Source organism: Oreochromis niloticus, linkage group LG4 (assembly GCF_001858045.2).
Source record: "Oreochromis niloticus isolate F11D_XX linkage group LG4, O_niloticus_UMD_NMBU, whole genome shotgun sequence".
NCBI classification, from domain to species: Eukaryota; Metazoa; Chordata; class Actinopteri; order Cichliformes; family Cichlidae; genus Oreochromis; species Oreochromis niloticus.
In genome coordinates, this window is record NC_031969.2 from 28,397,460 (window position 1) to 28,419,930 (window position 22,471).

Genomic DNA, 22,471 nt, shown 5'->3' on the forward strand with positions numbered 1-22,471 from the left:
CCCAATCAAAACTGCTACAGGTAAAAAAAAGTTTAGTGCAACAAAAACTTTTCTTCAGCATTTTTTGCTTCGTGTGAGCCATGCCCTGGATCCTGTTTGGTCAAAATGTATTCAGGACCATATATAAAAATTCTTAAACTGTAACCAAGTACTGATTTGTGTGCCGTCAACATATTAAATAAATCCACACTTTTAACTGTTAAAGGTCATTTATTTGCCCAAATACTTGAACTACAAGGACATAAGAACACCCTCAGCTATATAAAACATCAAATTCTGTCAATTTGTCAGCAGTACAAACTTGTAAAGCTTTGCTGTTTTAGATATCTCTATAAACCAACATAAGGGAGAGAAGAAACAACTAAAACAGGCGAATTTAACCAAAAATTCTCCCCCGTGAGTGAAAGACTCACTGGCCTTAGAAACCACAGATGAGGGCTTGCCAAAATAAAAGTACTAACAAAACAATAAGCACTCAATACAAAAACAGTATTTACAGAAAATTACAGTTTCTTTTTTTTTGTCTGTTTTAACCCCGAAGTCCACTGGCAACTCAGTTTCCTAATTCCCTTTTACAAATTTTCGTCATTCAAAAAGGAAATGCTTTGCTTTGCTTTTCCCTCCCCCAGTTATTTAAATAGTCCACGCTGGTTTTATTTCAGTCTGTGATGAGATTCAAAATGGTCAAAATAAACCCATTATTAACAGATTATTAATAGTTGCCATGTACTTAATCTGTCTGGAGACCCAAAAACACAGTCATGTAAGTACATTTTTAGGTTTTCAATGACATGACCGCAAAGACCTTTGGAGAAAAAAATAATAATAAAAGATTTAACAATATCTACATTCATGGTGTTGGTATGATGTCCCCGCACAGGCACATACATGCACACTGCTGTCACGTCATGGTATGCAACTAAACGGCAAAAACAGCACACATTAAAGCAAAGAACACGCAAACGCCCTCATATATACAAAGTTCTGTGCATGCATGCACACAAACTCACACAGAGGGACACATTTACAATAAGTGCACGCTTTTTTTGGGATAAGCATCAGAACAGAAACCATGTGGATTACAGTCAATACTATTAAAACTCGGAAATAAAAATGGACGAGTCCATTCAGCTCAACACCCACGACGAGTCCAGATAGATCAAAACACAACTGCTCACAATTAAAACAAACCTGGTAGCATATCGCAATTGAACTGTAAATGAAATGGAAAGCAACAGTTCTGAAGAAAAAAATAAAAGAAGCATATTTAAGGTTTTCTTTAAAAACAGAGTCAGACTGAGCTTTAAATATGGACAAGTGTTGCTCCAATTAATAATTACAACCTGCTCAATTAACTGAGTAAGAACTGTTAAGACTGATCGACTACAACACGTCAGTTTGGATAAATGATATTTTTCAGTGACAGACACATGGTAATGTGCAGTGTCCTGGAAAGTATTCAACCCCCATTGGACCTTTATGTTTTATACTGGAACCATAACGGCTAATCTGGCTTTATAACTCCTTTACGGCCAAGTTAAAACAATCCCTATAAACCAATCTAAATTAAGTCCCAATATAAAACTAAACTGTTTACAGTTTGACACTACATTCTAAATCTGGAAGCCCAAACAGCTAGTTAGACAAGAAAAGCACCAGCATGCAATCGCAGTCTTGTGTTTTAGATTCGTGTTTAATCTAGACAGAATCTAGCTGAGGGAATATTCCGTCACGCCGAGGCTTAGATGAAGTCGATGTCAGTTATGTGTTGAAAAGCTTTACAACACACCCCAAAAGATGCAGTCTGTTAATTTCCAATAAATGTTGCTATGCTTCCTTACACCCCAATGTGTGTGAAAAGGTCCAATAGCATCTTTGTAATGTTGAAAAGCAATAAAACATGAAAAATCCAAGGATTGAATACTTTATAGGCAGTGTAAATTTCAAATGAAAAAACATGGGTATGTAACAAACTCTCAAATTTTCCAGCGACAAAAAAAAGACATTCATAATGGCTTGATTTTTTTTGTTTTTCCTGAAAAAATACCACCTCTTTAAGAACCAAATCATAAAATCTACATCGTAAGTCGAGGACAACACAACAATGTTGTGAAAAAAAAAAAGATTAAATGAAAATTTTTGTAGAGTGCAATTTTCCAGTACCCCGCATGCCCTCCCCCCTGCCCACCTTCAGCCTTCAGGTGATCCACCGTACTGTGTTCTTTGGCTCAGCCTGTTCACAACTCAAGCCACCTGTCCTTAACTAATCATCAGAATAACAAAAATAAAAGACTGAACGGGTAATCAATTACCCAACACATTAAAACTCTAACCTTAAACCACTGAAGCTGCAAGTCAAGATTGAAACCAGTGCAGAAATGTTCACGACATCACCAAACCAGTGGGATGCTGTTTTTGGCATACTGTCAGCGGCCCGTGCTGTGAGATGACTACTGCGCCGGGGATGGAATTGAACTGATTTCCAGATAGGGGCAGGGTCTCTCCTTCTGTACAGATCGCCAGCGCAGCAACATAAAGTGGGTGAGTGTGAAATGGATGAGGCAATGCAGGGGCTCCCTCTGGTGGTGGGAGGAGAGCAGGGTTGGCACAGTGGCAGAGCTCCCTGGACTCTTGGCTCAGCTCAGCGCTGCTCAGTTTGTCAGTGATGGCGCGTTTCAGTCTGAATCAGAGTCTGACGACCCCTGTGAGTTCGACTCACTGCTGCTGTCCTCCGACTTGTTCTCCTTGTCGTCTGCTTCATCGTCCTCTTCGTCCTCTTCGTCGTCATCGTCATCGTCCTCCTTCTTTAAACGAAAAGAAATATATACATGCATCTTCAGCAAAAACTCAAAACCACTGGTTGGAACTATCTAATGTATCTGAGCAAAGATAACACTCACATCATCATCATCCTCATCCTCATCCTCCTCACTGGAAGAGTCGCCTTCACTAGAAGCTTTCTCCTGCTCATCGTCGTCATCATCCTCCTCATCATCGTCATCATCCTCGTCCTCCTCCGTATCCTGCAACAAGTGATTCCCCCCCTTTCAGATAATGCTAATAACATGACTATAAAAAAATTAAAGTTTCTGCTCAACTCAGCTCCAAACAAAGAAATAAGTCTGTACTCACAGATTTCTTGGCCTTTGCCTTGGGGCCTCCTGGTTTTGCTGTAGTTCTTCTTTTCTGAATGATTTGGGAAATAATCGATCATTAAAATATATCAAAGACAGATCTTGCAGCTTCAGCTGTTTGTAAATGCTAGCTGTTACAACTCAAAAACACTCCTTACTTGTGAATTATATTCTTTGTAAGTGTTTCTCTCTTGCGAAGACAAACTCTGTGGAAAGACGGAAACAGATTTTTCCAAATGTCTCAAAAAAGATCTTGCCTCCCGCCCCACCAAAAAACCCCCCCCATCCATTAAATTCTTCTTACAGCAAGCCACTGTTCCAGTTGGACTTTGTACTGCCTTTGCTTCTCCTCAGCAATCTTCTTGTAGCGGTCCTTGTCCTTCAGTGGTAACCTCTGCCAGCGGCTGCCAATCTCAGCCATCCGCTCTTTCATTGGGAGGTGATTCAGCTCTCCATTGGACAGCATCTCCTGAGAGAACTTCTGATATCCATTTCTAGAGTCAAAGCAAAAGGAAAAAAAAAAAAAGTCAGGCCTTCGAATCAGCTAAATCAGGCAGCACAGATGAGCTGAATGTCGCAAACTTACGATGGCGGTTTCTTGGGTTCACCCTCAAACTTCATCTTCTTCCCTGAGGCAATGGCAGCAGCAGGCGAGCGCATCTCACTTACTTCTCTCTGTTGAGGACAGGTAAATCAACATTTAGCTCTCACTGGTGTCATATAGAGAAATAGGAGATTTTATTGAGACTGTGTCTTAACCTCATATCTTTTCTGGTCCTCTGCTGCCTTTTTGATCCACATAATCTTCTCTTTTTTCTCCATGGTGCTCCAGGTTGCTTCCATTGCTTTCTGTGCCTTTGGCCGGTCGTTCTGCAAACCACATACAGGCATTAAATCCATTCCTGGGTATGTGCTATCTGTGTTTCCAGCACTCTGTCATCAACAGCATTACACATCTGTAGCTCATTGTTAACATCAGCATGATTATTAAGTAAATTTCTATTCACAAAAACATCCAAATATTTTAAAGATTTGCTATTATACTGAATAATGTGGGCTAAAATACAACAGCTAGTTTGTGGATACCTTAAATCTGGCTAGGTAGTCCCCTATAACACTCTGCTGCCAGATGTCTTGTGCATTTTTGGGCGGATCTGGGAGTCGACTGCGGTCCTCTTTTTCCTTCTTCTCAGATTCTGCCTTCAACACCGATTCTAAGCGTTTAAACTTCTCCTAAATCATTAGAGAAATCCAGCACATCACAAAATAATTGAAAAATCCCACTTTCAGAATAACCTTTGAACTTGAAAGTCTACTGATGTGGCATTTCTGTTCCATAAACTAACATGTTACCTTCTTCTTATCTGGCAGCTCGTTCCACATGCGAGCAAGAAGTCTTGTGATCTCACTGTCAGCAAGTTCTGGCCGCTCCTGCTGCAGTTTGGGACGTTTCTCCTCAGCAAATATGAACATGGCTGAAATTGGTCTTTTGGGTTTTTCTGGATTTGCCTGCACGTTCCACGTGAGAATATCAGAATAATACACGAACGCATCTATGTAAATACATATCTAACTGTAAAGCACACTTGAATTTAAAATTCGTATTAAAATGTTATTGCATTACGCTGCAACTGACGCTGCAGTTTTCTCTTTCTGTACCTCTGAAAAACAGACCGATTGGCTTTCTGTCTAAATAGTTTCACACAAATACATTTTTCTTGCCTTTATACCTTTGTGTGTTAGGTGAACATGTTAACCGCTACACTATATATCAGAAAATAACACGGAACAAAATCTGACTCAAGCATACATTGCATTGATACACTGACAAGTTGTGTTTTTCTTAAATGACTGCATCATTATCAAAAAGTAAAAAGTTGCTATATTCTGGGACATACGTTTGCTTTAGAGTTTTTCTTTTTAGATGCGGGACTATTGGCTCCAGTGCTTTTCTTAAAACCAGTCTTCGCCTCACCCAAGACCCGCTGCTGCTCCTCCTCTGATATACTCTACAGATGCACAGCAAATAAACCACACATAAGAAACACTTCCAGTAAAAAAAAAGAAAAGTCATACAAACATGTAAACAATGTTTGAGACTTACACTGAGAAATCTGTTCATCTCAATTTCATACTCTTTTTTCCTCTGAAAGAAAATAGACAAAAAAATGTGACAATTTAGATAAGCTTGCTTTATTTATTGACTTTTTCCTCTCAGTTATTCATGATTCTCAAGTCACCTGTTCGCAGCGTTTTTGGTAGGCGTCCTTTTCACCCTGCTTTAGCAGCTTCCACCGCTGGCTACACATCACCATACGCTCTGTGCTGGGAACGTCCTTCATGCTCGACATCAGCTCCGCACAGAACATCGAGTAACCGTTTCTGAAAGCATTCAAACACCACATGTTAAAACCAAATATCTCACAAGGGCAGTGACCTACAAAAAACTCCTGCCTCAGATGTGTCAGGAGAGTATTTGTAGCCGTGACTCACGGAGGAGGTTTGTCAGGTCGGCCGTCAGATTTGTCCTTCAGGTGCCTCTCTGCCTTGGTCAGGGTGGACTTTACGATGTCTTCCTGGGTCATATTTAACTCCGGATGCTGTTGGATGTATTCACGCATCACCTCCTGGATGATTGCAAAAAAATCCCCACAGTTAAAAATGATTTTCTTTTGTCATCTAAGGCAGCCACACACTCATTCTTGTCTCACCTCATACTGCTTCTGCTGTTCCAGCGACTTGGTGATCCATTTGAGCCTCTTTTTGTCAGAAAGCTGCGTCCACTGTTTGCCAAGACTATCTTTAATGTCTTTGGTGGTCGCCTGGGTGAGACACAGAAAAAGTTAAAATCTCTGAAAGCAGCTAAAAAGTTGCATTCTGTTTTTTGCGCAGCTAAACTCACATCAGGGTGCAGCTTGAGGAAGGCTTTCTTTTCGTGGTTGTACCACAACTGTTGGGGCGTCTTGGGCTTCTCTGGTACATTTGAGCCTTTTTTGGCCATGCTCTCCACCAGGTCCGGATGCTCTTCCCTGTTTAGACGCCATTAAAAATGTATTAAAAGCAGGTATTACGCATTATAAGGCTTATGTGTTATGACTAGTTTAAAAAAACATGAAGTAGTAAATAATCTCACCTGAACTTCATCATACTTTGAACAAATGTTTCCTTATCTCGTAAGAAGTCGTCAACATATTTTTTCTGTAGTTATGAAAAGAAACGTTATTTTTCCAAGGATATTTTTAGAAAAAAAAAAAAAAACAAAACATATGATGATCAAAACAGTGGTGGCGTTCGTCTTTGACTGACCTTCTTTTTATCAGGCAGTTCCCGATACTTCTTGGAGAGGATTTTAGTAAGGTCTAGGTTGCTCATCTCAGGGTGCAGCTTTGCATACTTGGCCCTCTTCTCCATAAAGAAACGGAAGTATGGAGTCAAAGGCTTCTTGGGGAAATCTGGGTGTTTCTGTATTTGTGGGAGGGAAAGGGGGCGGAATTACTTAAGCCTGGAAATCCATTAGCACAACTGTTGGCCGTAAATTATGTGAATGTTGACTTGAACTCACCTTTATTTTTTTGCCCTTGTATGGGTTCTTTATGTAGTCTTGAGCATCAACTATCAATTCTGTCAGGGTCCTGAATTTACGAATCTGGGTTTGGCAGAAAAACAAAACAGAGAAACTCAGGAGACTTGACTTAACAGAAAAATCTGACTTGGAGAAAAATCGATACAAATCAACTCACCTCTTTCGAGACCTCCTGCCATTTCTGCTTGCACATCTCAGCTGTGTAGGAATTGAAAGCAACTTTCTGCCAGTCCAGGTGGGACTCTGATGTTTTGTATTTAGTCAGGTCTTTCTGTGGAAGAGCCACTTTCATGGCCTCCAGCAGTCTTAAAAGGTCATCCTGCGCCCATACTGTGAAAATGTTAAAAGAGAGAGAGAGAAAAAAGACACATAAAAATCACAAAGGAAAAAAACAGATCCACCCAAAATATCTTTCAAATCATACATCCTTTTGTGTATTCTGCCAAGAAAAAAATAACAATAAAATTACTATTCTATTCGTTTATTGGCTTTAAGTTGGTAAATCATATATTCTAATCTAATTTGAATCAAACAGTTTTAATTGCTGTAATTCTTACAAGAACTAGTACATTAATCAAGTTTAATACTAAGGTCTTAATATACAAGGTTATGTAAAGTGCTGCTTTGCCATGATTAATCTACATATCAACTCTGTTCAGAAAAACTTTTGCAAAAAACCCACCTTGGTCTTGTGTCGTTGCCTCCATTTCTCCATTCATTTGCGGATATTCTGTCTTGGATCTGCGAAAAAAAACAAAAAACACCCCCATAAGATTATTTAAAAGCATATCTTTTATATATCGACTTCAATCAAGAACCAATCAGCAGTTTATAATATACATATTCGTGTTTATTACCTTTAACCAGTAAGGCTCGAGATCTTTAAAAATAGTAATTAATGTTATTTTGTCTTATTTGTATAAAAGGGCTTAATTACCAATTAAAGTGGCTAATTCTTCATATAAAAGTAATAAACGAGTCAAAGTCGTTAAATTTAAATTTGGCTCGACATAATGGTTTATGTTCATTACACCGCCCCTTAAACGTTTACGCTACATGGTGAGACATAGGCTATTGCTTGTGACGGCTTCAAATCTCAAATAACACTGCGGAGGGCTTCAACTAGCACATCTAGCTACGACAACAGGAGTCTCCGTCGAGCAAATTTTGCCAACCGGAATTTGGCGTATTAGTACTGTCCTTATTCCACAACAAAAGTATCGTGGACACACAGGAGCGACCATTTTCTCGCCTGGTCCGCTCAGTAATGGAGGATTTTCTGTCGGAGCTGAGGTTGGGGAGGATCCACGGAAGGAGGAAGCGAATGGACGTGGACGGACGGGCAGCTGTAGGCGACCAGCTGACCACGGACGAGGGATCTGCTTTCGGTCTCCGAGAAAGGGGAATGGTAGCTTGGAAGCACTGCAGCCAAATGCGCCACTCGACAGAGGCGCCTCATCACCGTTGGGCGCTGATCTAGCTCCGCCACGCAAAACCTATAATCTTCTCCTCGTAGTGTTAACTGAGACCGGAGCGATGAAATCAAAAATAACACTCGTTTACAGTAAATAAATGTGTTTAAAGGTTATCTGCAGGCCGTTTTTATTCACGTTTCAGGCGTTTCAGAGTGGGATTTGCTAGCAAAATCCAGAGCATTCTTCAGCGAGGCGTAACCGAACTGTGTTCCAATGATGGCGGCTGCTCGTTGTTCATCTTGTCCTTGATGGCCCCAGCTCAATGTGGTGTCCACCGTGTGACCTAGCTACATTTAAACGATCGATTTCACCATTTATGTAACTAAATAACCGCCACATTGTATATAAGAAACTCTTGAAACACAAAATGTACCTTAAATTTCATTATTATGACAATATGGGTGATATAAATTGGAGTGTTGAGGCATTACACGAGCAAGGACGATTTGACACACCGAATGCGGCTAAAATTGGGACATTTTCTTTTAAATATTATTAGCTATGCCTTTTAAAAGGTTATTTAATACAAGGCTTTAGGCTTTTTGGCATCTAAGAACAATTTCGTGTCCTGCAGAGTAGACCTGGACCACATTAACATTAGCTGTTGTTTACAACCAATCATTTAAATCACGTAACGGTTTTTATTTAGCTGCGTTTAATAAAAAACAGCTAATTCAAATGGTGGACAGCGGACAGGGATTAGTAACAAATTGTAAAAATGCCCGTAAATATCGTGGTGGCTGGCTGGAAAGACTTGCGGAGGCGCAGGAAGAAAGAAGAAAATGGAAAATGTTTTTTAACGGCCAAATGTTATAGCATCGAACTAAATTTTTTTGTTGTTGTAAAACCAGAAATCAGCTTTAACCGTTGCTTACAGTTCCGGTTGCAGTATTGTAGCATTAAACGGCATCTAAAATGGTTAGCTAAAGCTCCGAGGAAACATGTTAACAAACCGCGGCTGAGTAGCTTCTCTGGCGCGACAAACAGCTCCAGGTCCGCCATGCTTCAGCTCTGCTCTACAAGGAAACCTACCGTGACAAGGTCCAATGGCGCACTGCAAACACAGAGAAACGGAGCTTAAAACTAAAGCCAGGGCGTCGCAGACTCCCTTCCCTCGATCCAAAACCGTTTAAGCGAGGGCAAGAAGGCGGGTTCTCCGAGCTCGGTCGTCGGAGGTTCTGGGCTAGCCAGTGAGAGAGAGGGGGAGAGAGAGGGCGAGTCTCTGCACGGTGAGATATTAAACTGAGATCCCTGATGGCTAACCGAGAGAGGCGGCTGGCTGTTCCGTCAACAGCCGCATGGAGGTCTCGGCGCGGAAACCACCGTTTATTCTCCTACGCAAATACTCCCCGTACAGCAGAAGCAGGCGAGTTTCGATGAAGGGGTTAGCTCAAAAGAGTCTTTTTTCGTGTTATTTTGAAAAGAAATTTATCACGTTTACCCCAGGGTCTTACATCCAGTTCCTTCCCCGCTGTTTGGGACAAGAAATTCGGGTATGGCCGCCCTCGTCTGTACCCTACCACCGTCGGTTTATTTCGCTACTACAAAGAAGCTGCCGACCGAGGCGCTTTACGAGAAAACAAAAACATGCATTAAATGTATATTTATCGCGTTTTGATGGCTTTTTCGCGGTTTGTTTATCACGTACGCGCATTGTATATTGAAACCGATCGGCTGTTGTGTTGGCTTACCTGTCTCTCAGCGTGAGCCTCGGTGTCGCTGTGGAGGAAGAAGGGGAGGGTTGAACGATAGCCAGCACTGCGCCGTCGGTCCTGGGCTCCAGTCCCCGCAGAGATGGTCCTTCCCCCCCGCCTCCATCTCACTCGCCGTCTCCCTCCACTCAGCGCGCAGCAGCTCTTCTCTCTCCATCCAACCATTTCGCTACCCCGAGACCTCCACATTTTTTCCGATCTCTCAGTTTGAATACAACCGAGGGCGATTATTTTTACTCCCGCAGGCCGACCCCGTCACATCTGCAGCCGAAGTTTGAACCCACCGAATACTTTATCGGGTGACCGAGAGTGCAATGAAAACCAACATTTTACAGGTGATTGTAAAATTTATACAACTCAATCACCTCACGCTCTTCCATCAGATTTTTTTTTAATATCAACTTAAAACCGAAACTTTACAAATTTTACTTAAAAACGCCAGATTTCCACTTAAAATATAAATAATAAAATGGTCTATAACACAAAAACCGCGCTGTTTCTCGCTGCTCCTAACCTCTTTTTTGTATATTGTAAGCGGCTGTTTGACAGCTTCATTTTGGTCCAGCATGTTTTGCTTTTCAACTCCACCTTGTGTGTTTGTGGGCGGAACCCCCGGCCATCCAATCCAAGCAGTCCGATTCAGGGAAAACAAATGACTTTCAGGCCCTCGGCCTTGTTAAACCGTGTTGCGTTCCCATGGTGTAGGAAAAACGGGTATCTTTGCATGCGAAACGAGTAGAGACAAATGAAGACATGCTTGAACGAATAAGTCATATAGAGCTTATCTTAACTTCACGAAATGTCACATTACCTATAGAAAACAAACAAACAAAACTCATTGTAAAGAGGCAGGGGACTTAGCAGCGTGCAATGTCTGTTTTTAAAATTAAAGACTCGGAACAAGCAATTTACCCCTTTCCTGCCGTGATCATTTTCCCCAAAGAACTTTAACTATTTGTGTCGCAGTTCAGTTTGCCTCAAAGCAGTTGCGCTATTTAAGGGATAGGAAAATCAGCCGGTCCAACTATGTTTGTCTTGATTGAATATTAGAAACATTATTAAAAAGTGACATCATGAAATAAAAAATACATAACAAAGGGTGTATTTTACAACTTCACGGTTTTGTATGTTGTGTATCTATGTATTATGTGACATGTCATTCAGCTAAACATGTTTTACTAGTCTGAGAAAGAAAACAGTATTCTGTTTAATGATTCCCCCTGTGTTATTATCATAGTGTAGGCTAAGAATAAGTAAGAATAGGCCCCCCTTGTCTTCCAGAGCAGCAGGACTTTGAAGTTTCCTGACATCATTGAAGGCAGCATGAAGCTGACTGGCAGACATGCTCTTCACGCCCTCTCCTCTTTCTTGCAGGGTAAAAATAATGACAAAATGTTGACATGTGATGTGACATATTGTGTTACTTAATGCGTTCATGAAAACATGCGTTTTAAGGTTGTCTTTATTTTTTAATAAAATTAAATCCAAAGCATGTACAGTGTTTTGCACACAAATGTGATGGGCAACATAAAATGCACAAGGAAAATGTATACAGAGTTTTACCTGATTATGTCATCAGTATAACAATCAATTCAAACAATAAGATCTCAGCATCAACTATCTACCTGCACTGCACACCTCATTTAAAATCACAAACACTTACACACAAGCAGTGCATTTATATTCTATATAGGCCAACTGAACAAAAAAAGTCTAAACTGTTGCATAAACAATACACAAAGTAAATGGGAAAACTTCAGAAACAACTTCACACTTTTCTGAATAATCTGATAAACTATGGACAAAAGGCACATTATAGTCTCACAAAATTCATTATTTTGTGCGCATCTGAAGAGCTGACATCAGATTTCCTTAGCTTAAAGTAAGATGAAATTAAATTATTGTAACATGGGCAGAACTAAAATTTAACTGCATTGTTGTAATATTAAAGCCATGCTGTAATTGAGCACTAAAAGAAAATAAAACTATTATATATAAATGGATCTATCTAACATCACAAGGGGAAAATATCTCTTATTTTCAAAATCCATTCATTCATTTTTCCCTGAGAGAAAATGCCACTCTGTATCTAAGTACATAAACAGCCACTTATACCTTAAAAAACATTTTTGAAATCCTAAAATCTCAAAATATTAATTAGTAATACCTGATAGGTCTCGATGATGAAATTCAATACATTTTGGTTGTCTGTTGTGGTTGCAAACCCAAATTTAGATGCAGAAGTCATATATTAATAAATGTCAGGTAATGCCCTTTAAAGACAAATAGTAATGGAACAGTTTAAATATACAAAGAAGTGGCATCACTAAATAAAATGTGAATATGAACGGTATGGTGATGTTTATGGCAGTATAGATCCATCCTACTCATCCTCCTCAAATGTCACCTTGGCGTCATCAGCGTCCAGCTGCAACACATGCAGATCAGGTTACAACAAGGAAATTTACATATGAAATGACACGAAGAGGTAAATTTGAAAAATATAGGTAAGCACTTACACATTTCATTTCCATGGCAGAGAAGAGCCTGCCAGTCATGAACATGCGCAGAGGAACGGTCAGAATGAGAACAAAAGGCAGAGCCAGAGAGAAGGTGCTCATCTTCACTGCCCAAAGTACACCCAGGCACACGAGCTGGATCAGAGTGAACAGATGCATTCGCAGGGTACTCACCTGTACAAATGACAAAAATAAGAGTGAGAAATGCACTAATTAACAATTTATATGGTAATTATTACACCACTAGACTTGGATATATAAGAAAAAGCAGGATGGAATACATAATCTAATGCAAGGAGCTGTGAACCATTGGCTGTTTTTGAAAGTACTGTTAGCAGGTCTGGGAAAGTGAGTAAAAATGAAAGCAAGGTAAAAAAAAAATGATCACAAAGATATACAACAGAAGACACAAATGTGAGGCACAAAGCTACAAAGACATGGAAAAAATAGCAAATAGATTAAAAATTGTAAACAATACTAAATATTTTTTGTGCTCTGAGGAAAACTGTCTAACACAGTGAGTTAGCTTCGAAACATGAAGGTGTACTGCATACAAATTAACTGTGATTAGCTGATAAGTGTAAAATAAACTGTATTGTGCTGAATAGATACCCTGGTGGCATAGGCATCAGGGGGATGGTATTTCTTGGGAGTAATGAGCAGAAGGATCCTGTCCCACATCTGGATTCCATTTAGAGAAGTGATACCCATATAGAGGAAGATGCCAAACAAGGCAGTCATTGGAATCATCTTCAGAATAGGCTCCATGTAAATAGAAACTCCTGAAAATTGGCATGAGCAAAATGGTTATTTACTCTGACTCTGCTGTGCCTGCATCATTGCTGTAGATGGCAGCACCTACCAATCATGATGGCCACAATCATGCCGCTGACCCTCTGCTCAATCACTTTCTCAATCTCTGGTTTGGGGCCCTTGGACATGACAGTGAGAGCATTGGCGTGGGTGACAGATCGCACAGTGGCAGCACTCAGCCAAGGGACTCCAAAGATAGACGCGATTCCGCCCATGGTGACCAGGACGAGAAGGTCCCAGTGGAAACCCGACCCTTTTACCATTTTCCTTTCCGGTTTGCTCACAATCAGCCTGGGATTCACAGAGAACATTGAAAACAGAGATTTCTTAAATATTTAAGTAGTTAAATTCACACAAACTGATACTGTTATCGTTTAAAGTGTCACTGACGTAGTAATTTGGGACTCAAGGAAGATGAGGATGAAGACAAGCACTGCAGGTATACAGCTGGCACCTATCATCCAGCCGGGGAAAGGTTTCTTTTCTCCCATGGGGTTGATAAACCATCCCCTCGCATCGGGGTTAGTCACTTCAATACCTTTTGGCACAACCAGTTTCTATGAGAAGACAGAGTGATAATGCTGATTAGAAAGACATAGTTAAAGGTAGATTATTTGGCCTTACATCATACATTTTGAGAACTGGTTGGATTGCGTGCTAATGGGACAGACGTAGAGGGGGCAAGTTATCTTGCTTTCTCTCTATGGGTTAGTTTAAAAAAGATAAGTTTAAGAATGCTAAACATGTGAGATTAGAAAGGGTTTTGAGGTGTCTTTGAATGTAGACACAGCTCTAACTGATCTCAAGAAAGGCACATTTCCATCTAATTTAGGGAATGTTTAAAAGATCTGTACCTGATCAACATATAGGTGTAACTGGGTTAGAAACACTGAGCGTGTCAGATATGTATTTGGCCGACAATGAAGTGACTTTAATACTGGGGTAATATGTTCAAATTTTCACAGATATATAATAGATTTGGCTGCTGCTATCTGAATAAACTGGTCCTACTGATCATCTGGATAATCTTGCAAATAGAGCATTAATGTTGTGTAACCTGCTTGACATAAATACAAGGACCAGTTTCACAGAGTCATCCTGAGATAAGAATTTTGAACTTTTGATATATTTTACAAGTGGTAGAGCTGACCTTATCATTAGTATGATTAGCAAAATTGTCCAAAATAGTGTCAAGATTTCTCACTGCGTTTCAGATACAGAGATAAAATTTTCCATCTCTGACCTTTTGGACCAACAACAAATATTTCCGTACATTTGAGACAAAACAGGAAAAATGTCTGTAAAGAGCTGTTGATAATATTCACTAAATGATTTATATATCAGTGCCTTTGTGATTATTTGCACACAAAGACATGGATACTTTTTAAATAACTATTTTTATATGCTCATTTCCACAACACTCACCTGAGTGTAAGCATCTTCAATGCTGATATCCACTGCAATCATGAAGAAAATAGCAATGGGGACTCCGAAATCTCCAATCAAACGACGGAGCTAGTAAGAAAGAGAGCAAAGGACACAAAAAGGTCAGATTCTCAGCATCTAAATAAAATGTTGATTTGGAATACTTCTCTGTTCAAGACTTGATCTTACCCAGCCAGGAAGGAAATGGCCATTCTTAAATTGACGGAGGAAGTATGCAATGAAGAAGCAGCCAAACATCAGGCACATAGAGAGCAGGGCAGTGTTGGGGTATGCCCTTTCAGTTTCCAACTTATGAACTGTTACATTGCCATCTGGATGGACCTCACGATGCTCCTCGATGATTGGGTGGAAAGGGTTGTCCAGTGTATCATTCAGATGTTCATAGTTCAGGATCAAAGGGTGGGCTTTGAAGATCTGAAAAAGAGAAGGAATAGAATAGAATACACCTTTATAGTCATTGTACATGTACAACGAAATTATGAGAAAAAACAAGAAGATAAACCAAATAAGACAGTTACAGAAATCAAAATAATCTCTCTGTTTTAAAATGGATCGCGGAATCACATGAGGAAACCTTAAAGAGCTTATTGAAGGTCTCGTAGATGAAGATGAGAGAGATGAGGATGGAGAAGATTTCTTGGGTGAAACGGGAAATGTATCGGACCAGGAAACTGCCCTCCATTGCCACGATGAGAACCACGATCACTATCAGCCACATACCTACCCATATGCGGCCTACGATGTACTCAATACCTTGCATCTTGCAGAACTGTTTAAAAAGGAAAGGAAGTATTAAAAGTAGCCTTTAAGAAATTTGAGTTTTTGAGTTCTAACATGCAACAACTTTTACATACAGCGAAAAAAGCTTCCTCAAACACCAGCAATGGTCCGGAAAAGCCGATGACAAGGACTGGCTGGGCGGCAATTAAACAGAAGAAGATACCCTGGGCGGCAGTGGAGATCATAAGCTCTGACACGCCCATCATTTTTTCCGTTTTGTCAGCTGGGTGCAGACAATAAGGATGATTATTAATAAAACAAAACAAATTTCCAAACGAGTTAAGAATGCAAAATCACACAGTTCTCTCTATCTCGCTCTCTTTTTACCTAGAAGCCCTCCGAAGGTGATGGCTGGAGAAAGGGCAGCGAAGTAAATAAAGATGACGGCAGCAAGAACCTGAGGGTTCAGAGCATCTGTGAAGTCGCTGATGTAGTGGCGGTAACGGCGCTTGATATCCTTCACCATGCCACCAAAAGGATAGCCTGTTCGGGCCAGAGGATCCTCCTTCGGCCCCGGCGGAGGTTGCAGAGCTAGAGAAACAAACAAATCAAATAAATTTTATTTATTATCAAAAATCTTCAGTTCTTCCTTATGCATGAGATTCTTTTAGAAATCTTTTTCTAATTTTGGTTTGGGTTTTTTTGTGTCCATTTTTTCTTTTTCTGTTACTGTGTACAATAAATTAAATCTAAAGAAGTTTCATATTACTCCCCAAACCTTATTGGCTCATTTTGCTGTTGTAGGTGTTGTAGATTTCACTTTTTAAGACCAAACAGGAGCTTCTTATCTCAGTTGTATGCTGACCTTTCACCCTTTCTCCAAAAGCAAGACGGGGGTCAGTGGAACGAAGTCTGTCACTCAACAGTTTTTTCTGGAAGTCAATCACCGGCTCCAGCATTGCCGTATCTTGGATCTCAGTCGGAGGAATCACAATGCTGCAGTCCATGAAGTCAGCGATGGCATCTGTGATGTCTTTTGAAGTCTGAGCCAAGTGAGCTTCCAGGCAGAACACCTGACATAGAGACAGATATAAGTTTTTATTCACCTGAAACCAAACAAATGAGGTGTCCTTTATTTTGATTAAACTGCGCAATTTCTACAGCGTCATGCTTCCTCTTCTTGCTCACCCAGTCAGCCAGCAGAGCACCCATAGCACGACCGCTTTCGCTGTAGTTGATTCCACTGTGGCCGGGGCCCACCAACAGAAATATGAAGCGAATAGGGATAGAAGACTCCAGGACAGACTCCATCACCACAGAGTCACTCAGCCTGACGAAGGCCACCGCTGGTTTCTGCAGGAAGTCCAGTTCACCTGTGGGAAACACGCACATTTTGATATATCTGTTCCATAACTACGTACAAAAACTGAAGATAAATGAATGGGAAATCAGAAAAAGTTAGGCATACCTGAGAGGACAATTGAAGCTTCTACATTGTCAGAGCTGTCTCTCTGCAAAGAAAACAAGTAAAGTAGTAAAACATGTAAACTCTGCTACACTGACAATAAATAAATAAATACACATATATTAATCTGCATAACCTCCCCCCAAATTTGTACCTTTTTTGTGACAGAAAAGGTCTGCATCTGAATATCACCAAAGGGAGTGACCACAGGTCCCTCAGTTTGACTGGAAGGACAAATCAAATGAGCAGTCGTGTTTAAGACATAGGCATCTTGCAAAAGAAATATGTTGTATGGGTTACCTGCGTTTCATCAAGAGAACTCTCATCAGGTCATCATGATCACTGGAACGGATCACATCCTTGTTCAGCAGTTCATCAACCATTTTCTCAACCACAGCAGACAGATTGCTGGCATTCATATCAAGGATAATAGCACCTGGGGAAATGTAAAACGTGTTGTTTTAAAGTTTGATTTTATTCAAATATGAACACTGATTTGTGTACACGTTAAGCTCCATACTCACCTGTACTCACAGCCTTGCGGACGTGGACCAGGCTGGTAAAAGTGAGATAGGAGACATGAGAAGGACCCCATTTTCCTGTGGCATGGTTAAAGTTTTCCTCGTAGCCCACCCAGCGGCCAGTCTCCTGCCAGATGTTTCCCTCGAGCTCATTCAGCTCCACATAGGCCTATGATAATTCAGTGTGATTAGTTCATTTCATTGGTGAATTTTAATAATGGATTTGAAACACTAAAAACTGTAAACTAACTTGGGCATCCCCTCTTGTTGTGGCATTGGTATTCAGGTTCAGAAAAGCTGAAATAAAAAGACAGAGGTGTGATTTGTACGTAGGTATATAAAATCACACCACAACACAGAGAAAACAGACTTTAAGAAGACTTTACCCTCTGAATTGGTGGGAATGACGATGGGCTCCGGAGATGGCTCATCCTCTTCCACCTCCTCCCTCCCCCTTTCAAGGTCAAAGTCATCACTCTGACCTGGTATGGTCCTAGTGATAGCACCAAAGGCAAACACTGTTTAAAATCAGGGATCATCATGAATTCTGCTCAAAAACACCTTCTGACGTCACAGCAAGTCTTACAGACAAGTCGTAAAGACAAGCAAGCAGTTGATCTTACATTTTATAAAGTGATTAAATATATAAAAAAATGACATCACCTTATCTGTGTTTTTAGATAAATTAACTTTGAAGTCTGTGATTGCTTTTAGCAAAGTAAATGTCTTTCCTTGATTAAATCAATCAAACCATTCACACAGTTAGTCTGTCATTAGTGTCATTCTGAAAATGACCACAAGATGGCAGGCTTGCTCAACTAATTTGTTAGCTGCTTTGTAGTGTAATGATGATTGGCTGTGTATCTCATGGCTGACCTATAAACTTAAACTACCTCTGCTACCCGGAATTCATGATAATTAAACATTTGTCAGTGTGAGCTTTTGTAAGAGGCATCCAGATCTCTCTTTCCTACATGACTTAAATTAAACATAATTGTAAACTATGGCTATTGAGAGCAGCCCAACACGCTGTTAGGCAGGCACTATAATTGTAAGCAGATGCCCATGTATTACACCCAGAAGGTATCTCGCAATATACAAATGTCTCTTTTTGATATTTTTCTGACCATCTGATAAGTTCAGCATGTATCCTGATTTTGGTGTCCCAAGCTGCATCATTAAGTTTATGTGATATTCTGTTGCTAAACTGTGAGTAAATGTGGGTGTTTTCACTTAATGCACCTGACTACTGCTATTGCTGTATCTGAAAACCTAAACAATTCGCCAAAAGAGGCTAAAAACCTCATAGCCTAACTTTGTGATGGAAACTTAACAGACAAAATAGTTTGATCTAGAACTTGATCTAAATACAGTCATGGAGGAAGTTGTTGGGGCAAGAGTATGCTCATTCTCAGTTGAGGGCAGGGAAGGACCCACTTATCTGATCAGAGACACCACAATTTCAACATAAACATGGACTGCAGTTTTGCTTAAAGATGCCAGGAGGAACTCACAGCATCATTGGAGAAGGGAAGGCTGAGCCATTGTCTTCATACGACATGTCACCGCCCTAGATATGAGCAAAGTTGTAAAAGAAGTCATTGAAACAGCTGGATGAAAATGGATAAAAAAAGTGAAATAGATTTTAGATGGATGAATGGATGGATGTAAAATCACAAAACGAACAACCTCCTCAAAAGTTAAGTTGTTTTCCATGGATGTTGGCTTATCTGTCCTCCCAGTTTTCAGATACTTTCATGCATTCCCTAAGGCAGAGGATGAATGAACATATACATAAAAACACATGGGATAACTAATAAGAAATAACAACACCTCACTATGGACCAAGACAGCTGTTTTATCTGCTGGGATTTCTGGTATACTTTGATTCCCTAAATGTTCACAGCAAAACCTGCTTTGATCTGTTTGATCTTTTTTAGGCCGTTTCAATGAGGAATCATATATCATCCCCATTTGTCAGCAGAGTTGCAGCTGAGGGCAGATAATCAACCAGCCGTTAAGAATATGAACTACGTTACAGCTGAAAAAAAGGCCCTACAGAGTCTTATCTCTGGGTTACACCCTTCAACAAGACACATCTCTTATCCTCAACAGCACTACGGTATAATTATCAAATTTTTGACTATTTGGTATTGAACCATAAATTACAGAAAAATATTATAAATCTAACTGTAAATTATTTGAGCGTAGTGTATTTCAAGTTTTCAAACAAACGAACAAGTCTTGCACTTTTGGTATAAATGGCAACCGAAAATATTTGTTGTTGGACACCTGAAAAAGTAGAAAAATAAAGCTTTCACATTGCAAATCTACTCTATACCTGATCAGAATAATGCTTTTGCAGTTCTTGGAACAAATGACATTAGTTAGTTTAATAGTCTTAAGAAGGCGTTGTCATTTGCTGATAAAGATATTTTTCCCGCTAGCACTGAAAATATGCAGATTATTAAACACATAGTCAGAATAAGCAAGTAATATATATTTTAAACAATAATAAAAATCAAAACATTTCATGCATGTTCTATCATGCATTCAAATTAACAACAAAAAGCTGAAAAATAAAGCAACAAATATAAATAACAAATGTTTTCTTTAACAAGATTACCAGAAAATTACTCAAGCAAATGAATTAATTTCAGTCTAAACTTCTTACAAACATGTCAGAAACATAAAAAGCTTGACTCTACTTTCCTACTGGAGTACATTCAGATAATCATCCTGTTTGACCCCTTCCCTGTGGATCATTAATGCTAAAAAGTGTGTCTGAACCCTACAACAGGAGGTAACACCCCTACCTGTACACAGGTAGTCCTACCTGGTTTCCAGCACAGGAAATAGGCCGATCACAGGCCGAGCCGTTCTGTCAGCTTCGACAAGCCCGGCGACAAAATGAGCCAGAACAAGCGAAAAGACAAATACAGCAAGAAAACTCGAGTAGCGGGAACACCCATATGAAACTACGTCGACCGTAAGAGGTGCAGTACCCTCCTGGTCCTCTGGTTGGCTGTTGGGGCAACCTGGCAAGGAATGGGTGGGGGGTGATAGAGACAAACATGGCTATCAGCTTTAGACACCTTGACACAGGGATATCCCAACCCTAATTTGGCCGATCCGCCCTCTCAGCATGAACCAAGTCCGAGTCCAGACAGGGACAGCATGAAACAGCAAGCTGCACTTCATCTTGTCGAAGGGGCACACATGGGCCAAAGAGGGTAAAGAAGGGGGCAATGTACAGTATCAAGAGCAGAGCATCTCACTACGTCATTTTGTTTACGTATTGGGGATTCCCTCAAATTGGGGGTTGGGTGAGTGATGAGATGTGATGGGAACACATTAAACTCAACTTTTTTTTTCCGTTACAGCCTTCAAGCTCACCTGGTTTGTCCCTCAAACATATCATGTGGTCTCAACAGGGTGAGACATCCTCAGCAGTTGCCTGGCGGTAGAAGCTGGTAGCTGGTGATAGATAAGCCACACATGGATGTGGGTAGACTGAGAAAAAGTGTAAAACAGATGAATAAAGACACAAAAAACAATAAGAGCAACAGAATTTTTTTCAAAACATGTGATAACAGCTTGTGGAAGAGCACTGCTAATGAGAATTTACGGCAGTGCAAGTCCAAAAACAAGTGCAGTTGTCAGTCAACACACAAAGTAAACTGACCGTTTTCCTGTTCACAAGTCTTCTGGGGTAAAACCAACCATACAGGCAATCTTAAAAGAACTCCTGGTGGCATTCACTTAAAGCCACAGAACACATGATTGTCATCACTGATAAACTAAATGCATTTTTGAAGGCTTCAGTATCAGTTCTGTATTAAGATATGTGACCTGGGCCCAAGCCAGCATCCCTGCCAGCATCTGCCAACGCCAGCCCCCCTGAGCCTGCATTCACTGTGAGTAAAACTGATTAATCCTGTGTGTTTTCTCTGAGACAGCAAATTCCAATCATAAGGCTCTTTCCAGTTTCTTAGCCGGCCAATAATAAAGTGGTGTTTTCTCTTTCTGAGTCTGCAAATTTACAAACTGTGTGTTCTGTTTCTGAGTGGGAGAGCAATAAAACTGTGTGTTCTTTTTCTGTATTGAGACTGAATGTTGGAGTGTAAGAAAGATTTGTGCTATTTTGTGCTCTTCAGTCTGTACAAGCTGCGTTAGCATCTGAGGAAGACAGTCTCAGAGATTGCTTTATGAAGGGCCATCCAAGACACTGAATCCCAGCTGCCATGCCCTCAGTCATCCCATTTGTCCTGCGCATCTTTCATTGGGTCCTGCACAGCTCAAACCTTAACTCAAGACTGTGTGTCCGAAATTCATGCAGCATCTGAATTCTGGACTTTGCTTATGGCCTAAACTATAAGCATTAGAATAGAATAGAATAGAATAGAATAGAATAGAATAGAATAGAATAGAATAGAATAGAATAGAATAATCCTTTAATTGTCCCACAAGGGGAAATTTGGATGTAACAGCAGCAACATTAAAGCTAGCCTTGGTGTCATTCCTGTCTCCCGTGTCCTATAATTGGGTCTGGAATTAATCCAACCGTCACACAGCCTTAAATGTGACAGATCTTGGATCATGATCACAGTCTTTAAAACTGTAAAGTGTGGCATTGACACTGTGGTTGGTGGAGAATGTGCTTCTAGTTACTAATCTTGCAGATGTTGGTGTAAGACGTGAAGCGAGATCGATCAACTGTAGACCAGACAACAAACGACGGAGGCCCAGAAAAGTGCAATCAAACGATGAGTTTATTGACAACGGAGAACAACCATCAGCATATGGCTTATTTGCTCTGACAAAAATACACTGAGTTCTGGTTTTATAGCATAGAGGATCACACCCCCACATACACGTCAATACAGGTCAAAAATACATTATGTCCAGTCATTGTTTACAGACAAGGGTACATCTTGTACATCTCTAATAACTATGAACAGACATATAACTTCTCTTTTTGATAACACCTTCCTTTTAAGGTAATAACTTCAAGCTTCAGGGCCTCTAAGGGCTAATAATGGACCCTCGTCCTCAATCACTAAGTAGACTGAATTGGCGCAGG

At 40.3% G+C, this 22,471-nt stretch overlaps 2 protein-coding genes across 3 annotated transcripts; both read right to left on the reverse strand.

The window, feature by feature from the left end:
• Positions 1-190: 190 nt before the first annotated feature.
• On the reverse strand, positions 191-9,597 carry ubtf (upstream binding transcription factor). The gene is made up of 21 exons (XM_005468934.4): positions 9,225-9,597; positions 7,400-7,458; positions 6,875-7,047; positions 6,697-6,780; positions 6,441-6,596; positions 6,268-6,332; positions 6,037-6,163; positions 5,846-5,956; positions 5,628-5,761; positions 5,375-5,516; positions 5,239-5,280; positions 5,033-5,143; positions 4,488-4,643; positions 4,221-4,367; positions 3,894-4,004; positions 3,721-3,809; positions 3,439-3,628; positions 3,293-3,340; positions 3,133-3,186; positions 2,901-3,023; positions 191-2,804 (listed from the first exon to the last, which is right to left on the reverse strand). Exons 2-21 carry the CDS (start codon positions 7,434-7,436, stop codon positions 2,676-2,678), a joined length of 2,229 nt encoding a protein of 742 aa, XP_005468991.1. The 5' UTR covers positions 7,437-7,458; positions 9,225-9,597; the 3' UTR covers positions 191-2,675.
• A 1,751-nt stretch (positions 9,598-11,348) lies between these two features.
• Positions 11,349-20,382, reverse strand: slc4a1a (solute carrier family 4 member 1a (Diego blood group)). 2 transcript variants are annotated; one of them, XM_003441997.5, is made up of 21 exons: positions 20,225-20,382; positions 19,078-19,154; positions 18,903-18,958; positions 17,775-17,881; positions 17,639-17,685; positions 17,392-17,557; positions 17,168-17,303; positions 17,022-17,091; positions 16,871-16,913; positions 16,591-16,775; positions 16,268-16,475; positions 15,790-15,993; positions 15,537-15,685; positions 15,257-15,451; positions 14,851-15,096; positions 14,662-14,751; positions 13,627-13,793; positions 13,286-13,527; positions 13,036-13,205; positions 12,424-12,597; positions 11,349-12,332 (listed from the first exon to the last, which is right to left on the reverse strand). In XM_003441997.5, exons 2-21 carry the CDS (start codon positions 19,102-19,104, stop codon positions 12,288-12,290), a joined length of 2,727 nt encoding a protein of 908 aa, XP_003442045.1. In that variant the 5' UTR covers positions 19,105-19,154; positions 20,225-20,382; the 3' UTR covers positions 11,349-12,287. The 2 variants fall into 2 exon arrangements, with proteins under 2 accessions (XP_003442045.1, XP_013125102.1); XM_013269648.3 differs by having other exon boundaries at positions 20,205-20,373.
• Between the last annotated feature and the right edge of the window lie 2,089 nt (positions 20,383-22,471).